General features: G+C 36.4%; 2 protein-coding genes across 5 annotated transcripts in view; one reads left to right on the top strand and one right to left on the bottom strand.

Annotated features, from left to right (window-relative positions):
- Rad51b (RAD51 paralog B) overlaps positions 1 to 21,671 on the top strand; it is a 572,024-nt gene that overhangs the window by 48,318 nt on the left and 502,035 nt on the right. The window lies entirely within an intron of this gene.
- Positions 15,095 to 16,171, bottom strand: LOC114088139 (Krueppel-like factor 17). Its single transcript, XM_034636723.1, has one exon. The coding sequence runs from the start codon at positions 16,169 to 16,171 to the stop codon at positions 15,095 to 15,097; it is 1,077 nt and encodes a 358-aa protein (XP_034492614.1).

Below are 21,671 nucleotides of genomic sequence, written 5' to 3'. Positions count from 1 at the left end.
TTGGGCCTACCTTTTTTTTTTTTTTTCCTGTTAGGCACAGGGTCTCTGGTCTAATTCCTAGGTTCTTTGCTGGTTTTCATCTTTATCTTTTGGGTATTATAAACCATAACTGAGTTAATAGCTTTTCTGTCCCTTCTAGTAAATCTTCTAAAACAGAGGGTAATCTTGGGGACCCCTGGCACACAGGGCCACCAATAGATATATAAAAGAGTATCTATGGCAGCTTGAATTATTTATGTTTAAAATTATTATGTCTTATTATATATTGGCAATTTATAATTATATTTGTGGGTACAAGTGATTTTATGATTTTTTTAATTTAGAATTGTTAAAAACTGGCAAGATTCAGTTAATAGTTTTATATCAATCTTAATTCATTGGTTTTGATAATAATACTATGGTATGTAAGATGGTAATTTAGGGGAAGTTGCTTGAGGGCATATGAGAACTTTGTACTCTTTACAACTTTGTGATAGATCTCAAGTTGTTTCAGAATAGAAAGTTAAAAAGATGGAGAGCAAGGTGGAGTACTTTTTTATGCCTTAGTTGGCTCTGGAAGTTCACAAGACAGCCCACTGGTTGTATGGGGAGAGGGGACCTGGTTTTGATGCATTGACTCTTCTCTGTTTAGTCATCATATGGTCTAATATCTCTTCAATTTAAATACTGCTCTTCATCTTTGCAAATCTTTTTGGTTGCACTTTGGAAATACACACAGTACCTGGTGCTTAAAACTAGCTTCAGTCACATCTCCCTGGTTCCTGGTAGCTTTGGATTTAGATGTTCATTTGAGTCAGAGCTCTACTGTTGCTAATTTTATGACTTTGAGTAAGTTATTTATCCCAGCTCTAAGTTTCCCTATTTGAAAAATAGGGATAATAATATCTGACTCATGGGGGTGTGGGGATTAAATGAGATAATGTCTGTAATGTTCTTTACACAGTGTTTGGTGTATTCAGTAAAAGGTAGCCATTAATTATTAATTTTAGTAGTTACCTCATTCCAGATGCCTAGTATATTTTTCTTTTTCCTCCTAATAGTTTTTCTAGGCTGAAAGTGCTTGGAAAGGAAAAAAATCATGTCTTATTCACTTTGTATCCCTTTCTGACTGTTTTGTTGATGGTTGTTATTATTGCCTGAACCCTCTTATACCCAGTTAACTCATACTTTTTTGGGTCTTAGCCTCTCTTCGTCTTCTCAATTCTGCCTTCAGCAGTTGTGTCTAAAGCTCTGTGCTAGGCACGATGAAATCATAAAGATGAATAAAACATGGACTTTGCCTTTGAGTCTTCTTAAATTAATTGTCGAGACAAATAGCTCACTGTGGTGTAATGAAGAATAAAATAAGTATCTTGTCTACTGCTCTTTTTCTATTTCTAACAGATACCTAAGTAGCCGGGTACCTCCCTCTCTGTCCTTTACTTGGGACTATAGATTACACGGAGAGAAATAAAGGACGGTAGCACAAACCTTCATAGTCTATAGTTAACCCTATATCGTGTCTAACTTTGACCCTTACTTCCCAGTCTTGCTCAGAAAGAGTGCTCCGTTGGAGACAAGTAGTGGTTAAACTGATAAAGGACAAGCATAATTCTAAAGTTGTGTTGCAAGCTTAGAAATGAAAGTGAGTTGCAGCACTTAGTCTTTAACATTACTCTACATATAACACACAGTGCCTTGATGTGCTATGGAATTTTCTGATTGAAGATCTTAATAGTGTGACTCAGTGGCAATCTTCTGTTTTCTAGTGAGAACAGGGATGCAGAGAAATAAGGTAATTTATCTAAGGCTGATCAATAAATCATTTGGATTATTGAATAATATCACTTGCCACTTCTATCCTGGATTCTAATTGCAATATTTTAATTGATCTGCTTCTCTCTTTTATTTATAGGTAATGGACTGGTAATTACCATTGCTATATAATTTTTCCAAAGTGTATTTCTGGTCACATACCTATTCTGCTTGGAAGCATTGTAGGGTATCATATTACATATAAATAAAACTACTAAATTATAAGCACCATTAGGACAGTATCTGAATTGACTCAGTTGTGTCATTTGCATCTAGGACAGTGTATGGCACATAATAGGCACTTTAATTAATATTTGTTGAATGATTAAATCTAAATTCTTGATATGATACTCAGGAATTTTCTTTTTCTTGGCTCAAACCTACTCTTCTTACCTCATCTTTTCTTGTCTGTGCAGGATGCTGGTCTACCCCTACCTCTCTGTGTTTTACTAGGTGTGGATATCTTCCTCTTTCATCTCTTCCTTTCTAAATTTCATCTTTCATTCCAGAGTTCTGAAGTTTTATGTCTTTCTTGAGATATATTTTTTTGGTACCACTATTTTAATCTAATTGATTCTTTTTTCTTTTATAGTTCAAATGGTCTTAACTTCTAATGGGAATTGTAATCATTTATTTGCCTTGCAGTGCCTTTAAATATTTATATATCTATGTCTGAGCTCTCAGTTATATTATAAAGTTCCCTGAAAATAGAACTATGTCCTCATATACCCTCCATATCCGCCTATATTGAATAATATTCTTTATTGAAGTGGTCTCCAATAATATTTATAGAATGACTATATCATATTTTTTCAAGTTGTATTTCTTAAATGCATATTTAACTAATTGCCTATTTAATTCTTATTTTTTTTGTTTTTGGTACCAGGGTTTGAACTCAGGGGCACTCAACCACTGAGCCATATCCTAACCTTTTTTGTATTTTTATTTAGAGACAGAGTCTCACTGAATTGCTTAGGGCCTTGCTAAGTTGCTGAGGCTGACTTTGAACTCATGATCCACCTGCCTCAGCCTCCCAAGCCACTGGGATTTCAGGTGTGTGCCACTGGACCAGGCTCCCTATTTTATTCTTATACTACTTAATTGGAACACATTCTAATATTCATTCTAAAAAGTGAAAAGATATTTGGAAACTAAAACTCTGGTGTCTCTCTCTTCCTATCCATTTTATAAAAAAAGATTGTGTGCAGAGGATTCATAGCCAATTTGAAAGCTCTGTACTTGTAATTTAGTAAGATGCAGGATTTTTTGTGAGACATCATTGAACAAAATTTTGGTCACTGATGATCAAGCTGTGATCAAGGTGAGAATTTACCAGTATTACTATACTGACTTGTTTAAAAGTTTAGTAATGTCAGATGATATTCTATTTTATGATTTTTGTTTATCAAAAGAAAATACTACAGAGAAGTTGAATCTTATCTTGAATAGTATCACTAACAGTTCACTGTTTCATCAGAGTCAGATGAACAGTTTGAAATACAAACTTGGCTGTGTAGGAGGTTAGTCATTGGATATTATGTTTTTCAAAAACAGGTTGTTACTTTGCTTGATATCATTGTGTATTCTATTGTCATTCTTGGATGTGTACTGAGTTAATACAGTTACTTTCCAAGTATATGTTGTTAGTGTTTAATTTCACTTTATTAAAAGATTTATCCTTTTTAAAAAATATTCTTTAGTTCTCCCCTTTGAGAGGAGGTTAATTTTTGGCAATCCTTCTTTTTGAAAACTTCTAGTATTATTGTTTCTATTTTCATGTGTTTATCAAGTCAACAAATGTATTTCTCAAAGTTTTAATAGAGTTTTAAGACCTGGGCAGAGTTTTAGTCTTACAACATAAGAGATTCCAAAATAGCCCAAACAATTTTGAGCAAGAAGAAAAAAGTTGGAGGCGTTATACTTCCTGATTTCTGATACAAAGCTACACTAATCAAAACATGATATTGAATCCCAGTCCTCAGGAGATAGAGGAGGGAAGATCACTTTAGCCTAGGAGTTTGAGACCAGCTTACACTACAGAATGAGACTTTGTCTCAAAAAACGAAACAATCCTTCTCCCCCAAACACCTAAACAATATGTTAGTGGCATAAAAATAGACAGACTAATGGGATAGAATAGAGAACCTAAAGATAAACTCATGCATATGTGGTTTCTATGGTCTGGATATGGTTTGAGTGTGTCCCCCAAGGATTTATGTGTTGGAAACTTTGTTCTCAGTTTAGTGGTATTAAGAGATGATGGGACCTTTAAGAGGTGGAGCATAGAGGGTAGTCTTGAAGTATTGCTCAGAGTGCTGCTCTCAGAGGAGATTAAGGTAGTTCTTAGACTATGGTTTCTTGTGAGAGGGTTGTTATAAAAAGAACATGCCTGGCCACTCCCAGTTGCTCTGGGATTGCATGATTGTTCTTTACCCATGTGTACCTGCAGTGATGCCATCTGCCATCCTTCACTAGAGACCAAACATGGACCAGGCCTGCCTAATCTTGGACTTTCAGCCTCCAAATCTATGAGCTAAAAGACTCTCTTTTCTCATAAGCACTTAGTTTCAGGTATTTTTAAAATAATAACAGAAAACTGACTTATACAGCAGTCAACTAATCTTCGACAAGGCTGCGCCACACAACAATGGGAAAAAGATAGCCTTTAATAAATAAGTGTGTATATAAACTTATATCCACATGCAAAATAATGAAATTGGACTGTTATCTTATACCTATACAAAAATCAATAAAAAATGGGCTAAAGACTTAAAAGCATAAAACCTGAAGTCTTCTAGAAGAAAACAGGGGAAAAGTTTCTTTTATTATTATTATTATTTTTATTTGTTCTACTTAGTTGTACATGACAGCATAATGCATTTTGATTAATCATACACAAATTGAGTGCAGCATTTCAGTTCTCTGGTTGTACACGGTGTAGAGATGCATCATTTGTACAATCATACATATACCTAGGGTAATGGTGTCCATCTCATTCCACCATCTTTTCTGCCCCATCACTAATCAGAGAAAATATTTGGCCTTTAGTTTTTTGGGATTAGCTTACTTCACTTATCATAATATTCTCCAATTCCATCCATTTACCTGCAGATGCCATAATTTTATTATCTTTTAATGCTGAGTAATATTCTATTGTGTATATATACCACATTTTCTTTATCCATTCATCTATTGATGGGCATCTAGGTTAGTTCCACAGTTTAGCTATTGTGAATTCAGCTGCTATAAACATTTGGTGGCTATGAAACTGTAGTATACTGATTATAAGTCTTTTGGGTATAGACTGAGCAGTCAGATAGCTGTGTCATATGGTGGTTCCATTCCAAGTTTCTGAGGAATCTTCACACTGCTTTCCAAAGTGGTTGTACCAATTTGCAGTCCCACCAGCAGTGTATGAGTGTACCTTTTTCCCCGCATTCTCTTCAGCACTTATTGTTGTTTGTATTCTTGATAACTGCCATTCTGACTGGGGTGAGAGGAAATCTTACAGTAGTTTTGATTTGCTTTTCTCTAATTACTAAAGACGTTGAGCATTTTTTCATATATTTGTTGATCGGTTGTATATCTTCTTCTGAGAGCAATTGAGCAAGAAAAATGAAGCAGGAGGCATCACAATACCAGACCATAAACTATACTACAGAGTTTAGTAATAAAAAAAACATGGTATTGGTACCAAAATAGACATGTAGACCAATGTACAGTATAGAAGACACAGAGACCAACCCATATAAATACAGTTATAGTATACAAAGATGCAAAAACATCCATTGGAGATAGGATAGCCTCTTCAAAAAATGGTGCTGGGAAAACTGGAAATCCATATGTAGCAAAATGAAATTAAACCTCTGTCTCTCATCATGCACAAAACTTAACTCAAGGACCTAGGAATTAGACCAGAGACCCTATACCACATAGAAAAAAATGAAGGCCCAAATCTTTGTCATGTTGGATTAGGCCTGACTTCCTTAACAAGACTCCTAAAGCACAAGAAATAAAACCAAGAATCAATAAATGGAATGGATTCAAACTAAAAAACTTCTTCTCAGCAAAAGAAACAATCGTTGAGGTAAAGCGAGAGCCTACAGAATGGGAACAAATTTTGACCACATGCACATTAGATAGAGCACTAATCTCTAAAATATATGAAGAACTCAAAAAACTTAATGCCAAAAAACAAACAAACAAACAAAACAACCCAATCAATAAATGTTCTGGGGGAAAAGCTTCTTGACAGTGGCTTTGGCAGTTGCTTTTTGGATAAGACTCCAAAACACAGGCAACAAAAGCAAACATAGACACATGGGACTATATCAAGCTAAAAAGCTTCTGCACAGCAAAGGAAATAACAATAAAATAAAAAAAAACAACTTATGGGAGGAAATATTTGGAAATTATATATCCGATAAAGGGTTAATATCTAAAATGTGTAAGGAAATCCTTCAACTCAATATCAAAAAGAGAAATAAATAAAAGGAGGGGGAAAGATGAAAAAATGTGGTTATGAAAGGGGAAAGAAATTAAATAGATATTCCTCAAAAGAAGACCTACACATGGCTAACAGGTATTTGAAAAGCTTTTCAATATTTTTAGTTATCAAGGAAATGCAACTCAAAACCACAATGAGTTATCACTTCACATCTGTTAAAATGGCTGTTTGGAAAAAAAAGTGTTGTGGAGAAAAGGGAACCTTGTATAAACTGTTGGTGAGAATGTAAATTGGTGCAGCTCCTATGGAAAACTGTATGGCAGTCCTTAGAAAATAAAATAGAACTTCCATTTGTTAAAACAACCCCACTTCTCCCTCTTGGGGGAACATATCCAAAGGAATTAAAATCAGGATCTTGAAAAGATTTGTACTCCCATGTTCATTGTAGCAATATTCCCAGTGGTAAGGACATACAAGCAACCTAAATATTCATCAACAAGTGAATGGATTAAAAAAAGAGTGGCATGCAAATAATGGAATATTATTCAGCCTAAAAAGGAAATCCTGGGGCTGGGGTTGTGGCTCAGCAGTAGAGTGCTATCCTAGCAAGTGTGAGGCCCTGGGTTCAATCCTCAGTGCCACATAACAATAAATAAGTAAATAAAATAAAGGTATTGTGTCCAACTATACCTAAAAATTAATATTAAAAAAATGAAATCCTACTAATTTGTGACAACATGGATAAATATGGAGGACATTATGCTAAATGAAATATTTCTACATGATCCCACTTGTATGTGAAATGTAAAGTAGAATGGTGATTGCCAGGATATGGGGAGGAAATGGGAAGGTATTCATCAGAGGGTACAAAGTTTCAGATAGGGAAGATGAGTAAGTCCTAGAGGTGTACTGTAGAATATAGTGCCTATAGTTAACAGTATTGCGTTGTATGCTTTAAATTTTGTTAGGGAGTAGGTATTATTTTATGTTCTTTCCACATATGCACATAAAATTTTAAAAGATGGGAGTGGGGGGGTGGCTGGGGTTGTCACACAGTGGTAGATTGCTTGCCTAGTATGGATGAGGCACTGGGTTCGATCTTCAGCATCACATAAAAAAATAAATAAATAAAATAAAGGTATTGTGTCCATCTATAACTAATTTTTTTTAATTGAAAAAAGATGGTGGGGGTATACTTTAAGAAGTGAGGAATATATTCTTGGTATTGACTGTGGTAATAATTTCATGGAAATATATAATAGCTGTGTTTTAAAGGTTTATCTGTCTTCCAGTACAACTAAGGTACTTTAAATAGAGGATATTAAGAGTTATATATTTCTCATTTGAACTGTGTATTTCCTCCTTTTTTGCCTTCTGTTTATCTTTGATATTGAAAGAGAAATAATCTTATTAATTTTACTTCTTATTTTCATTTTTATTTTTCTACTGGTGATTCAGTCTCTCTGGGAAATGTCCTACTGGAAGTAAAACATTTAAATTAAATGGTAGTTGTTTTTTTTTTTTTTAATACTAAGGCTGTTTTGATGGTTATAACAGAAAAATGAGAGCAAGGGTTCTTGTTGCTCTTACCATTATTTGTTTGAACCATAGCTCCTTTTAAAATTAAATTGTGATCATAACTGTTTGGGTTTTGGAGTTCCTTCTAATTAAGGTCAGGGACCTTATTTAGTATCTCAGCATTTATGGTGTTTTACTGGCAAAACAAGTGGTTATTGGCATTTTTAGTTTATTTGGATATTCTGTAAGTTGAAAATGCTATTAGTAATAAATGCTTACACCTTATAAGTACTTTTGTTCCATTTCAAATAAGAACACATTTAAATATTTTTCATTTAATACTCTAAATAACTTGTGAGGTGTGCTATATTATTCCCTTTTTATAGTTGAAGACTTGAAACTTATAAGGGTAAATAGCCTTCTTAGAATCATATGGCTAGTAAATGGAAAGGTGAGAGTTTGAACCTAGATCTATCTAATATATGTATTATCATAGTAGAACTAGACTTCCTAATATAGCAGTCAGAATTATTCTGCTCGCTTGACTTTTAGTGTAGTACAAAACTCTTTCAAAACTTTCTTCTAAGCCCTTTTCCATGGAAAGTCTCACAATTTCCTTTGTGCATTGATTGCCATTTGGAAGTATAACTATAGCTGTGTTTCTGTATTAGTAATATCACTACTTCAGGTAACAAAATATTTGAATACATTCAAGTAAGAGGAATATTTGAAGAAATAGTTGAAAAAACTTTGATTGATTTTTCACATACATGAAATCATAAATGTGTGTTAAGGGTCTTTTTAAAATTTTTTGTCAAGGGTCTTAATAAGGTCTTTTATCTGTCAGTGAATATGTTAAAGATTTTTTTGAGCTTTTTTGGCAAATTTGCAGCTTAAGTCTTGTGATAAGTATGTTGTCTTAGTAAAGTAATATCTAAATACTTATACTTTGGTCCTCTCTTGGGGAACACCTGAAATAGAAACAGCCTCCTAAGATTTTGCTTTGAGGTTTCATGAAGACTGAATACATGCTGTGACTGGACAAGAGACAAGTTTCATTGTATTGTGAGATGTATCCAGTAAACTTGGTTATTCAGGAATTTAATTAAGAGTTCCTAGGAACTTAAAACTTAAGGTAGTTTTTATATGCATCATGACTCAAAGGATTCTTTGTGTATTTATATACTGTATGTTTGAAGAAGGGACAGTTCTGACCTGAACTAGAATAAAGCAATGCCCATAGTTATCAGGACCAAAGGTGATATTTTAACGAAATACTGAAATTGCTATAATATGAAGTTTTTAAATGCTTCTAGCTTAAAGTCACTAAAGTTAGTGTCATTTCTTAGGCTATATTGTAATAAATTTGCCTTTTGTTTGGTCATAGGATATTTAGTTTACTGGATTGCCCTATAACATGGGATTAGCCTGATCTATAGCATTGGAATTAACATCTAACAATAGAGATGTCTTTCCACTTTTTTTTTTTTTTTCAGTCTTTGGGAATCACACTTTGAAGATTAAATGTTCATAGTGACAGCAAGATATGGTAGAAGGTACCCAGAATTTCAAGTCAGAAGATAAGAATTTAAGTACTAAATGCATTGAAACTAGCTATGTGGTCCTGGAGCAGTGAATTCTCCTTTCTTAACCTTATTATCTTTACATGGAGAAAGAAGATAAACATTTCTACATCATAGGACTTAATATTAGCCCTAATAATTTTAATAGATGAATAATAATATATTGCTAGATTACTAAGAGGTTTGCAAAGTACTTTTATACAGATTTAAGGAAGATATATTTATGTATAACATGTCTATAAAAGGACTTTTCAAATTATGAAGTACAGTGTGATTATTAATTGGTAGTTTCAAAATTACCTAAATTAGTGGCTGTGCTGTTAGTGGTTTGGATATGATTTGTCCTCTAAGGATTCGTGTGTTAGAAACTTAATATTACTCAGTGTGGAAATGTTAAGAAGATGGTGGGATCTTTAAGAGGTAGGTGTTAGTGGGAAGTCCCTGAGTCTTTGGAAGCATGTCTTTGTAAGTGATTAGGGTAGTTCTGTGGGACCCTGAGTTACTTCTCTTGCGAGTGAGTTATAAGAGTGAGCCCAACTCCTAAACTGCTCTTTGACTTCATGTCTGGCAATGTGATTACTCTCTCTGGCACATGTTCCCTCCATCTGCCATAAGTTTCTCACCAGGAGCTAATGTTGGTGCTATGCCCTTGAACCTCTGAAACTGTGATCTAAATAAACAATTTTTCTCAACAAGTTATACTGCCTCAGATATTTTATTGTAGTAACAGAAAATAGGCAAATATAGGCTGTTTTAGCTTTAGTTATTTGAATGATATCAAATTTTTCTAAACTCAGAGAATACACTTAATTTATTTTGCTAAAATAAAAATTTTGAAGTGTTTTCAAAGTGTTAAGATTTGTTTTGAATTTAAATTGCAATATGATGAAAATAAGATGAAAAAAAAAAGGAAATTAAATTACAATACCATCTTGCCTCTGCTTTATTAGAGATAGTGACCCAGGAAGATATCACAAATGGTCAGAAATAGTTGGGGGCTGATGTCATATTTGGAAACCACTATTAGGTTCCCTCTCTAGTAAGCAAAAATAAGATATCATTTAGTGAAAAATCACTCTGGCTATTTAAATATAAATATTTATGAGTTTATGTTTATCTTATGATTTTTAATTGGCCTGTACTAGTGTTTATCTGTAGTTAAAGGGCTGGCAAATGCCTCTGTTGGCCAGCTTTGGGCAGGATTTCCAGTTATCCTTTTGAGAACACTTTTGACTCTGGATTCGGTTGATAATTATGTGTATAATTAAGGATTTTTCAAAGCTTATTTGCATCAATATTTTTTCTAGAGGAATTATTCTGAAAAAACTACCTTCCCAGTGATAAAACCTTTTGTTTTAGTTTACCTTTTGTGCCTAAAACTGACTACTATCAATTGGGTAATTGATAAAGAATATTCAAGTTCAGGAGGCTGGGAAGTCCAAGAGCAGGGCTCCAGCAGCTGCTGAGGGCCTTCTCAATGCATGATAACATACTGCATTGGGGACCAAGTTTTCAGCACACAAATCTTTGAAGACATATTCAAACCATAATACCTTTTATGTGCATTTAGAACCTCATAGCTTCTAGAAGTTCTTTCTAAAGTATAACTTAAATAGTTCCTTTCAGAGGTTAAGTAGCTGATACTTTTAGACTAACTACTAGTTAGGGCATTTTAAAAGAAATATTCTGCCTTCAAAACCTCTATTTTTTATTGATATAAAACATATATTAAGAAAAGATCAAATAATATAAGGCAGTAGATAGTAAGTAATAGCAGGTGGTTGTGGCATGTACTATTAGTTGCCTCCCAGAACTTATTTCCCCTTGCTAATGTAATCTTGATTGTGTTTTCGTGGCACCGTGTCCCACATTGGTCCATGACAATCGCGTTCCTTGATTTCCCATCTTCTGCAACTCAGGGTAGCTATGTGACTCTGCGATGGCCAGTGGTTATCTGTTTTAATTCTCTATTACTGCTTGATAATATTGTTCCTAAATGTACTAACAGAATAAAAATTACTATGAATTCTCATGGTTTCTGTGGATCAGAAATTCAGATAAGTCTGGTGGGGATAGCTTGCATCTGTTCCATGATGTCTGAGGTCTTAGCTAGAAGACTTAAAGCCAGGACTAGGGTTATATGAAAGTGCATTCATGCTGTCCGGTGGTTAAAACTTGTGTTTGTATTTGTTGGGAGCTGACTAGAACATTAGTATCTGGTCTTGACATGCTTGCTGTATAACACACACACGCACACACACACACATACACACACACGTATATATAGAGAGATAATGTGCAAGCACAGGCCCCAGATAAATGGAAGCTAGATTTTTTTTTATGATCTTTTGTCAGCAGTTATATTGAGTCATTGTGCTTCATTGTGTTAGTTGGGACTGTTACAAGTCCTCCTCTAGTTCCAAGAGAGAACCTGGTCTCCCTTCTCAGTTGGAAGAGGTCTGTCACATTACAAAAAGAACATAAGAGATGGGATAAATGTATTGGGGTGGCCATCTTTGGAAAACAACAGTTTATCACAGCATTTAAAGAAAGGTTTATTGAGGGGGGATGTTTAGGAAGTTTTTATATTCCAAGTAAACGGGAGATGATGTTTCTGGCATGATCCTTTGTTGTGTATCCCTTCTTCCTGTCTTAAAGTAATAGCAACCAACTGTACCCATGAGCGATAAACCAACCTGCTAAGGATGTTGATATTTTTGCATTTCAGCCCTGGACTATTTCTATACTTTTTTTTTTTTTCTGAGAGGAAATAAATAACCTATTTGTTTAAATTACTTTATCAAGACTTTTTTTTTAATAGCTAATCATAATCCTCCAACTCAGGGTTGTCAACCTTGAATATGCATAGAAATCACCTGGAATGCTTGTAAAAACATGGATTTTGAAAAAGAGTTTCTGTGACATTATGTCAATGGGTCCCAAGAGTTTGTGTTTGTGACAGGTTTCTGGTGTTGCTGGGTTTAGGACCCAGTTATGGGATTTGGAAATTCAGAGAACAGAGAGTGATTAGGGGTGATCTAAAGGGAGAGATGGAACTTGGGATAGACAGGTAAGCTTTGAATCATTAGGATTCAGGAAGCAATTCCAACAACTCCTCTGTTAACACAGGAATGTTCAGAGGAAGAATAATTGTATTGTGAGATTTGTAATCTAATCAGTCCATCCTAGTTTGAATAGACTGACTGTGTAGTAACTGCAGGCAGATGGAGTGTGGCTGGAGGAGGTGGGTCACACAGGTGGTGTGTCCTGGAAGGGTATGTCTTTCCTGTGGCCTCTTCCTCCTTCCTGTTTTTCTCTGCTTGCTGTCACTATGAGGTGAGCTGCTTTCCTTAGCTATACCCTTCAGTCATGATGCCCTGCTTCACTTTGGACCCAGAGCAATGGAGTCAGCTATCTATGGACTGAAACCTCTGAAACTGTGAGCCCCAAGTAAAATTTCCCTCTCCTAATACATTGAGCTCAGAACTAGATGATGACCTTTCTGGGATGAGGGGTGGCAAAAAAATATGTGTTGGCTATTGTTTATGCCTACGAAGCATCTGTTCTTTTCCTTCCTATGGACCTATGATAAATGCCCTAGTTCTCAATGTTGACATGCTCCACCCTCCAGTTCTCTGTAACCAACATGCATCAAGATCCCACCCTCAGTCCAGGGGTGCCCTGATTGGTCCAAGAGTTAATCAATCTCCCTTGCCAATCAGCAGTTCAGGGATGATCACATTTCCTAATTCTGGCAAATGGGAAACAAGGGAAGTCTTCTAAGCTTCTTGGGATGCTCTTCCTTGTTCTTTGAGAAAAATCTGTGGGAAGCTACTCTTTTGCAGGACATGACCAAGGAAGCCTGTAGCCTTAACTAGTCCTTGATGACATTAATCAACAGTTTTTTAAAATTTATTTATTCTAATTTGTTATATATGGTAACAGAATGCATTTCAATTCATTGTACACATATAGAGCACAATTTTTCATGACTCTTGTTGTATACAATGTAGAGTTACACCAAGTGTGTCTTCATACATAGACTTAGGGTAATGAAGTCCATCTCATTGGTAGAGTGGTCGTCTCACATGCATAAGGCCCTGTGTTCAGTCCTCAGCACCACACACACGTGCACACGCACACACACACACACACACAAAGTTTCCACAAAGAAAGATTCTGAAAATAACCAACAGTTTATTGCTGGCTTTGCAGATATGTTAATCTGTGTATTTTCTTATGGTTTAAATTTGTGGAATTGAACTAGCAGCATCAGTATGACCTGTGAGCTTGTTGGAATTTCAGGTACTACCTTAGTCCTACACAATCAGGATCACCTTTTAACAAAATCCCCAGGTAAGTTCTATACACACAAAAGGTTCAGAAGTGTTATTTTAAGCTAATTTGAGTTCAAGTTTTATTTACTTGCAACTGGAAACATCCTGATGTGACATTCTTTCTGCTCCTCCCCGAAGAAAGAATAGCCTTCTCCATGCATGTCGTATAGAAATGGCCGGGGGGGGGGGGGGGGCGGTGTACCATTTCTTTTTTTTTTTCTTTTTAAATACTGATGTTTTATTTTGGAGGTACAAACCCAAGGCATTAGTGGTGAGAAAATGGAAGCAAGGCAGGGGTGAAAAGTAGGTAATGCAGTGATTGTTTCCAAGCTGGACACTGCTTCATGACAAGCCTTGAAGAGGCCCAGCATGCATATGCCCTGGCTACTTGGGAATCTCCCCAGAGGCTTGGATGAATGGGAGAAATAATGCCTTATAGCAATTCATGAAAGGGAGAGAAGGCAGAATTCATCCGCAAAGCTTTCTCCTACTTCCCATTTCCCATTAGTCAAATCTTCCCCTTAGAGCATGAATTGCCCTACACTTCAAGGTTGCTGTGGTTACATGGAATGCCAGACCCCATGCCCTATGGTGGGACATTCCACGAGTTTGGAAGAGACAAACTCTAAGCATGTGGATGGTTAGTGACAAAGAGAATCTGATGCAGCTGGGTGTGGTGGCACATGCCTGTAATCCCAGCGGCTTGAGAGTTCAATGCCAGCCCCAGCAATTTAGCAAGGCCCTAAGCAACTCAGTGAGACCCTGTTTCAAAATTTTTAAAAATGAATAAAAAGGTCTGGGAATGTAGCTCTCAGTTTAAACGACCCTGGGTTCAAGCCCTGGTACCAAAAACAAAATAAAACAAACCACCACCAAAAAAAAAAAAAAGAAAAAGAAAAAAGAAGCAAAGAATCTGATGCCATACATATGACATATCCAATACAGGCCAGTACGTCTTTCCCATTTTCCAGAAGGGGAAATAAGGTATAGTGATCACAGATTTTTCCTAAGGTCACATGGCTAGTGAGTGGAAAGTTCAAGATTTAAACATAGTCTGGCTCTGGAAACTGTGGAAGGCCAAACCATGGATTTTATGTAGCAGCAAAGGAGAGTCACTAAAAGGTTTCAGGCCAGGGAGCAACTTGATAAAGAGCTTTTAAATAAAACTCTCAATCTCCATTGTGCTCATCTTCCTGTCTGGCAAAACTTCAATAGTAGGTGTCCCCAGTGAGGCGAGGCCATTCAAGACAGGCTTTGAGGGATTTGAGGAAACTCTGATGGAGTCCAAAGCTTCATCTGGGCTTTGATGTTGCCTCTTAAACTTCGTCTTCATCTAAGCTGCTCCTGCCAAGAGATGAGTTGGTTGGAGGCAGGCAGCAACTGGGTAGAAAAACAAAACTGAGGAAGAGATAGACCTAAAGACCAGGAGCAAGAGGACCATCTGTCTGTCCACTGCTGACCTGCCCTGGCAGGCGCTGATGAATCCTTTGATGTTGCTGGAGATGGTCAGATCTCATGAACTGTCGGCCACACTGATCACATTCATATGGTCGATACCTGGTGTGTATCCGCATATGTCGTCCAAGCTCATCAGAACGAAAAAAAGACCACGTGCAGCCTTCCCAGGTGCATCTATAAGGCTTCTCACCTGTGTATTTGCGCTGGTGACTCACAAGGTGTGAGCGCTTGGTATAGGCTTTTCCACAGTTCTTATACTGACAGCAATAAGGCCTTGAAAGGGGAGATTTCCTCCTGGGTGCCGCTTTCTGGCCACTGGAGTTCTCTGCTCTCCTTGGAGCCTGGGTGGGCGGCTCAGGTAGGAAGAGGTCTTCCTGGCAGTCTAACTTGTCCACAAAAGCATCAAGGGAGTCTAAGGTCCGCAAAGACTGGGACCTATCTGAGGGCATCTCAAGGTCATAGGGATCTCTAGGCGGCAACATCTGAATCATGGAGGGGAGCACAGGCTGGGTCTCAGTGGATGGCATGTTTGGGGCCCATAACATTTTAGGAGTTAAAGAGGGTCTGAGAGAAGGTAGTAATTGGGGATCAGAATAAGGCATTGTTGGGGCACTAGTGTGGGACACGGAGATGCCACTTGAATCTGGGACTGGCAGCCTGTTGGGGGGTATCTTCAGATTCTCACTGAAGGTCCTGGCCATTCCTGGAATACTGGGCTCTCCTAAAGGCATCATCATCTGGGGCTCCTTGCACATCATCATCCCTGGCCGGGAGGGAGAGACTCCCTGACAGTAAGTCATCTGGGAAGGGACAAGAGCCGCTTGTGGGCAACAGTTCACAGAGTACTCCGGTAATAACACATCGAACTGGGGCCCCACTTCACCCATATTCTGCACGGGTGCCTCAGCAGACACCAAAAAGGTCCCTAACATCTCTGTGCCCTGAGGAAAGTATTGAGTGTCTAGTGGGCTGTGGTTCCAAGAGGTGAGTACTCCGCCACATCTGGAAGACAGAGACATATCCAAGATGGACATTGCTCTCTCGTCATCATTTCAATTATTCTTAAATCTAGCTTCAAGGAAGATCTCTGCCTTCCTACAGCTTGATTTCATTTGGACAGCCCACGGGCACAGGATCGGTTGGTGCGCAGTCTGCCACCGTCTTGGCTCCTCAGCCTCGTGCTCCATCTCAACCAGGACCAGCTGCACCCTGGGACTGTGAGGGATCCAGACCCACTTCAGGCCAGGGCAGAGGCCAGACGCAGCAGCCGTCAGGCGTCCCAGCACCAGTACGCCACAATCGCTTGGTTGAGCTTCTCCCATTTCTTATTTTAATAGAAATGACAGTTATTGGGTCATAATATAGGCTTTAAAAAAGTTTTCACCACACTTTGATATGTCATTTAAAATTTTTTTAAATAGTTATTTTTTAGATGAAACTTGTTACTTATAGTTAAAAAGACTCTAATGGCAAGTCAGGAGATATGAGCTTAGTGTGCTGGTTGAATGTCATTGTTGAGAATTGCATTTTACCTCCATTAGGATTACCCCTTTCCACTTTCTACTCAGCTCCATTCCCATTTCAGCTAAATAGAGTTTTATACTGTACTGTATAGAACCATTAAGCTCTGGGGATCTATTCTTGCAAAGTATAGTCCAGATGTGCATTCAGTAACCTGAACAGAGTAAAGAATTTCATCCCCTTGTTATATCTGTGTTTATGAAGGCCAAAGATAACCAATAAATTAAATCTACTAACAATCTAGGAATTTTGAGAAATTTTCTTCTTGCTTCTCTTTACACAGAGTTAGGTGTCATGTCCCAACAAAGCCAAACATACTTTAGAATTGTACTTTTTGTTTGCTTATCCTTCTAGAGTCCTTAATGAGTATAAAACAGGATAAACTAGATGTTTCAATTCATAAATTAGACTATCATTCTGTAATTGATACTGAACTGCCACTGTAGTGTGTTTTACAGTGAGAATTGCCTGTGATCTCTATTCTTTCAGAAAGGTCTTAGATCTAAAAACAGTATTTTAAAGAAAACATAGTTATGCTGATTGATTTTATTATCTTTAAAATATTTACTATGGCCTAGGTATTGTGCTAGCTAGCACCATGAAAAGTGACTTCTAGTTCCCATTTTACAAATGATAAAATTGAGACTAGAGAGATTAAGTAACATGCAGAAAATCATATAGTTAGTAACCCAGGACTAATGCTCCCCAGACTCGTTAAGGTCCGCAAGGATTTAAATTCTACCAGGCAAGAAAGTGACATGTAAATAGTTCACTAAAATAAAGTGGAAAATAAATAAAAATCTTAAGTTGAAGTAAGATTTAAAAAGAGATAAAATTTATTGAGAACATAGAGGAGGAAGAAGGAGAATCAGGAAATAAAAAAACAACCATTAATTTCCCATCCTACTTCTCTAGGTACTCAAGCCTCTTCTGACCTCTCATTCACTTTGTGCCATCACCATTGTAATCAACGCTTAAAATTTTTTTGAAAAATATTTGTTTTTGTTGTAGATGGACACGATATCTTTATTTTATTTATTTTTATGTGGTTCTGAGGATCGAACTCAGTGCCTCACACGTGGGAGGCAGGCGCTCTATTACTGAGCTACAGCCACAGCCCCAACACTTAAAATTTTGATGTTTTAATTTTCTTCATATTCTCACATTTTATCAATCTGTAAAACATTTGATTTATTAACAGGGTTTCTTGCTAACCATCCCTTCCTGTCCATTTCCACTATTAACATCCTCATTTTATTGATCACTCTACCATATAGGTCTGTGATTAGTAAACTTCAGTTGACCTAAGAATCATATAATGGTGCTTTGTTAAAGAATCAAGAGGTTTTGACTCATAGCAAGAGATTTTGATTCTAATGCACATCAAAGCTGAGAAACACTCACTAAGGCAGCACTTCTGAACATGATCTGGGACCTCTGGGGAATCTCCAGGACTCTATCAGGGATCTGCAAAGTCAAAACTATTTTCATAGTTACGCCAAGATGTCAGTTGCCTTTTCCATTGTGTGGACGTTTGTGTTAATGGTGAGAAAACAGTGACAGGTAAAATTTGTAGTGTCTTAGGACAAATTTGAAAATTAAAAAAAATCCTGTTTTCCTCAGTGAATCAGTTAAAATTAGTAATTTCATTAAATCTTAAACCTTAAGTGCACATTTATTAATAGGCTATTTGACAAGGTGGAAAATACTTACAGGAATGCAGATTATATTCTGAACTATGAGTGCCTCAAGGAGCAGCATTTTTGCAGTTGTTTTGAGTTGTGAGTTAAACTAGCTGCTTATTTCATGAAACCCCATCTCATGAAACTGTGGTATATATACTCATTTGAAAAAATGTCCAATAGACAACTATAGTTATTCAGACTTTGATATTTGATAAAAATTTTCCAGAAAATAAGTAAGATTTTGTCATTGATAATTATAAAATTTAAGCTTTGAAGCAAAAAGAGAAACTTGGAAAACTTCTCAAAACTTAACATCTTTTCTTTTAAATTTTTTGTAATTGTAGATGGATACGATACTTTTATTTTATTTATTTATCTTTTGTGGTGCTGAGGATCAAACCCAGGGCCTTGCATGTACTAGGCAAGTGGTCTACCACTGAGCTACAACCTCATCCCTTAAAAGCTTTTCTGATGAGATTGATGATATTAGGAAGATCTGCATAACCTTTTCCACATAAATAATGCATTGTATTATAAAAATATACCTGGGTCAGGATTTCTTCAAAGTGCAAGGTAGAGCAATGAATTTTTAACAGCATGAAAATTTGCTGATATGGTTTCAGAGTTCATACGGCAACACCTTTTCCAAATTATTGCTTGTTGAGTTTGATGTACTTTCAAGGAAGAATATCTGTAGTTACTTGAAAAAAACCATTAAAACCAACATCTCTAGCAATTAGAGAAATGCAAATCAAAAGTAAGATTTCATCTCACTCCAGTCAGAATGGCAGCTATTAAGAATACAGACACAATAAGTGTTGTTGAGGATGTTGGGGAAAAAGCATATATAGCTGGTGGGACTGCAAATTGCTGCAACCAATCTGGAAAGCAGTATGAAGATTCCTTAGAAAACATGGAATGGAACCACCATTTGACTCAGCTATCCCACTCCTTGGTCTATACCCAAAGGACTTAAAAACAGCATACTATATTGATGCAGCCACGTCAATGTTTATAGCAGCACAATTCACAATAGCTAAATTGTAGAACCAATCTAGATTCCCTTCAATAAATGAATGGATAAAGAAACTGTGGTATATATGCCCAATGGAATATTACTCAGCATTAAAAGGGAATAAAATATGGCATTTACAGGTAAATGGATGGAGTTGGAGAATATTATGCTAAGTGAAGGAAACAAGACCCAAAAAACTAAAGGCTGAATGTTTTCTCTGATAAGTAGATGCTGATCCATAATGGGGGTGTGGGGCAGGGAGCATGGGAGGAATGGAGGAACTCTAGATAGGGCAAAAGGGAGGAGGAGGAAGGGAGGGGGCATGGAGGTTGGAAAGATGTGGAATGAGATGGACATCATTACCCTAAGTACATGTATGAAGACATGAATGGTGTGACTCTACTTTGTGTACAACCAGAGACATGAAAAATTATGCTCTATATGTGTACTATGAATTGAATGCATTCTGCTGTTATGTATAACAAATTAGAATAAATAAATAAATTTTTTAAAAAGCCCTTAAGCCCCCCCCCCCCACCTAATTGTGTATCTCTGTAAGGCCAGATTATCTTTAGATACTTCAGCCAGAGCGTGACATTTCAACAGATTCCAGAAGTACATGAGAATATAGCTGCTTTCTATTGTGATTTGAGGGACATAAAACAGTGCCACCTTCTTCATTATCTTTTAAAACCAGTTATTTTTATTAAATGTGTTAATGTGCAATGAAGTTTTTATTATCTTAAAAGAAATTACTATCCACTTAATAAGTTTGAATTCTAATTCAAAATGATTAACTATGGTAAACACCATATTATAAAACTATAAAACACCATATAACAAACTGTGGTAAGTACCACATATATAAAAACTCTTTGGAAACCTCAATAAGTTTTAAGAGTGTAAAGAGATCTATAATGGAGTAAGAAAATTTCAAGGGCTGAGAGTGTAGCCCAATGGTCAAGTACTTGCCTAGCATGTGCAAAGACCTGGGTTTGAACCCTAGCAACAGAGAAAGAAAGAAAGAAAAAATTTTAGGATTTTTAAAATTTAAATGAGATAATATTTATAATCACCTTCAAAAAATAATGTTATCATGTTTAAAATTTTTTTTTAGTTGAATACAATACCTTTATTTATTTTTATGTGGTGCTGAGGATTGAACTCAGGGCCTAGCACATGCTAGGCGAGTGCTCTACTGCTGAGCCACAATCCCAGCCCTGTTATTATATTTTTATACCTTTATTTGATTTGTTTATATTATGTGGTACTGAGGATCAAACCCAGTGTCTCATGCATGCTAGGCAAGTGCCCTACCACTGAGCTAGAGCCCCAGCCCCAGCCCCAGCATCCAAATTTTAGATTCTTTATCAAGTGAAGTTCAACTTTTAAGTTTGCATTCAAAGCCTTCTTAATTTGGCCCTGGCATACTTGTCCATCTGGTGTCTTATATTGTCCTAAGATATAAACTTTGGAGTATCCCTTTGAGTGTGCACCCAATAATACATTAATTCAATCATGTATTCATTCAGCAGACATATCTGTCCTCATTGAGTTTTTTATTTATTTATTTATTTATTTTTTATTGTTGGTTGTTCAAAACATTACAAATTTCTTGATATATCATATTTCACACTTTGATTCAAGTGGGTTATGAACTCCCATTTTTACCCCATATACAGATTGTAGAATTACATCAGTTACACATCCATCGATTTACATATTGCCATACTAGTGTCTGTTGTGTTCTGCCTCATTGAGTTTTTATCTAATATTATGTTGTCTAATATGGTAACTCCTAGTCATAGATAGGTATTAATTTTAAATTCAATAAACTTAAATACAACTAAAGATTCCGTTTTCAGTGGCTCATTTCAAGTATTCAGTAGCTACATGTGGTGAATGGTTACTGTATTGGACAGCACAGATATAGGATGGTGACCACACATTCTATAGAAAGTTCTCTTGGATGCATTTTTGTACTTCTTAGCGCTCCTAATATGCCCCTCCCTACACTGACTATTTCTACCACATCCCAATTCTCTCCAGTGCCCTGGCATGCTTCCTAGCTTTTTACTAATCAAATACTAAATACTGACTCAAATATTAAATCACTCTAGCTGGACATAATCTTTATTTCTAGTTTTATAACATTAATTTTGTTCTGATATGTTTCTTATGACCTGTATCTGTTACCTGGCATATGGGACAGATGGTTATGGTATCTCTCCTACTAAGCTCATTGATGGTAGGAACTTCTTTATAGATTGGTGCATCCTAACCATCATACTGTAAGTAGAAAAAAAGAAAAAC

Source organism: Marmota flaviventris, chromosome 2 (genome assembly GCF_047511675.1).
Source record: "Marmota flaviventris isolate mMarFla1 chromosome 2, mMarFla1.hap1, whole genome shotgun sequence".
Classification (NCBI taxonomy): Eukaryota; Metazoa; Chordata; class Mammalia; order Rodentia; family Sciuridae; genus Marmota; species Marmota flaviventris.
This window is presented reverse-complemented; position numbering and strand designations above follow the sequence as displayed.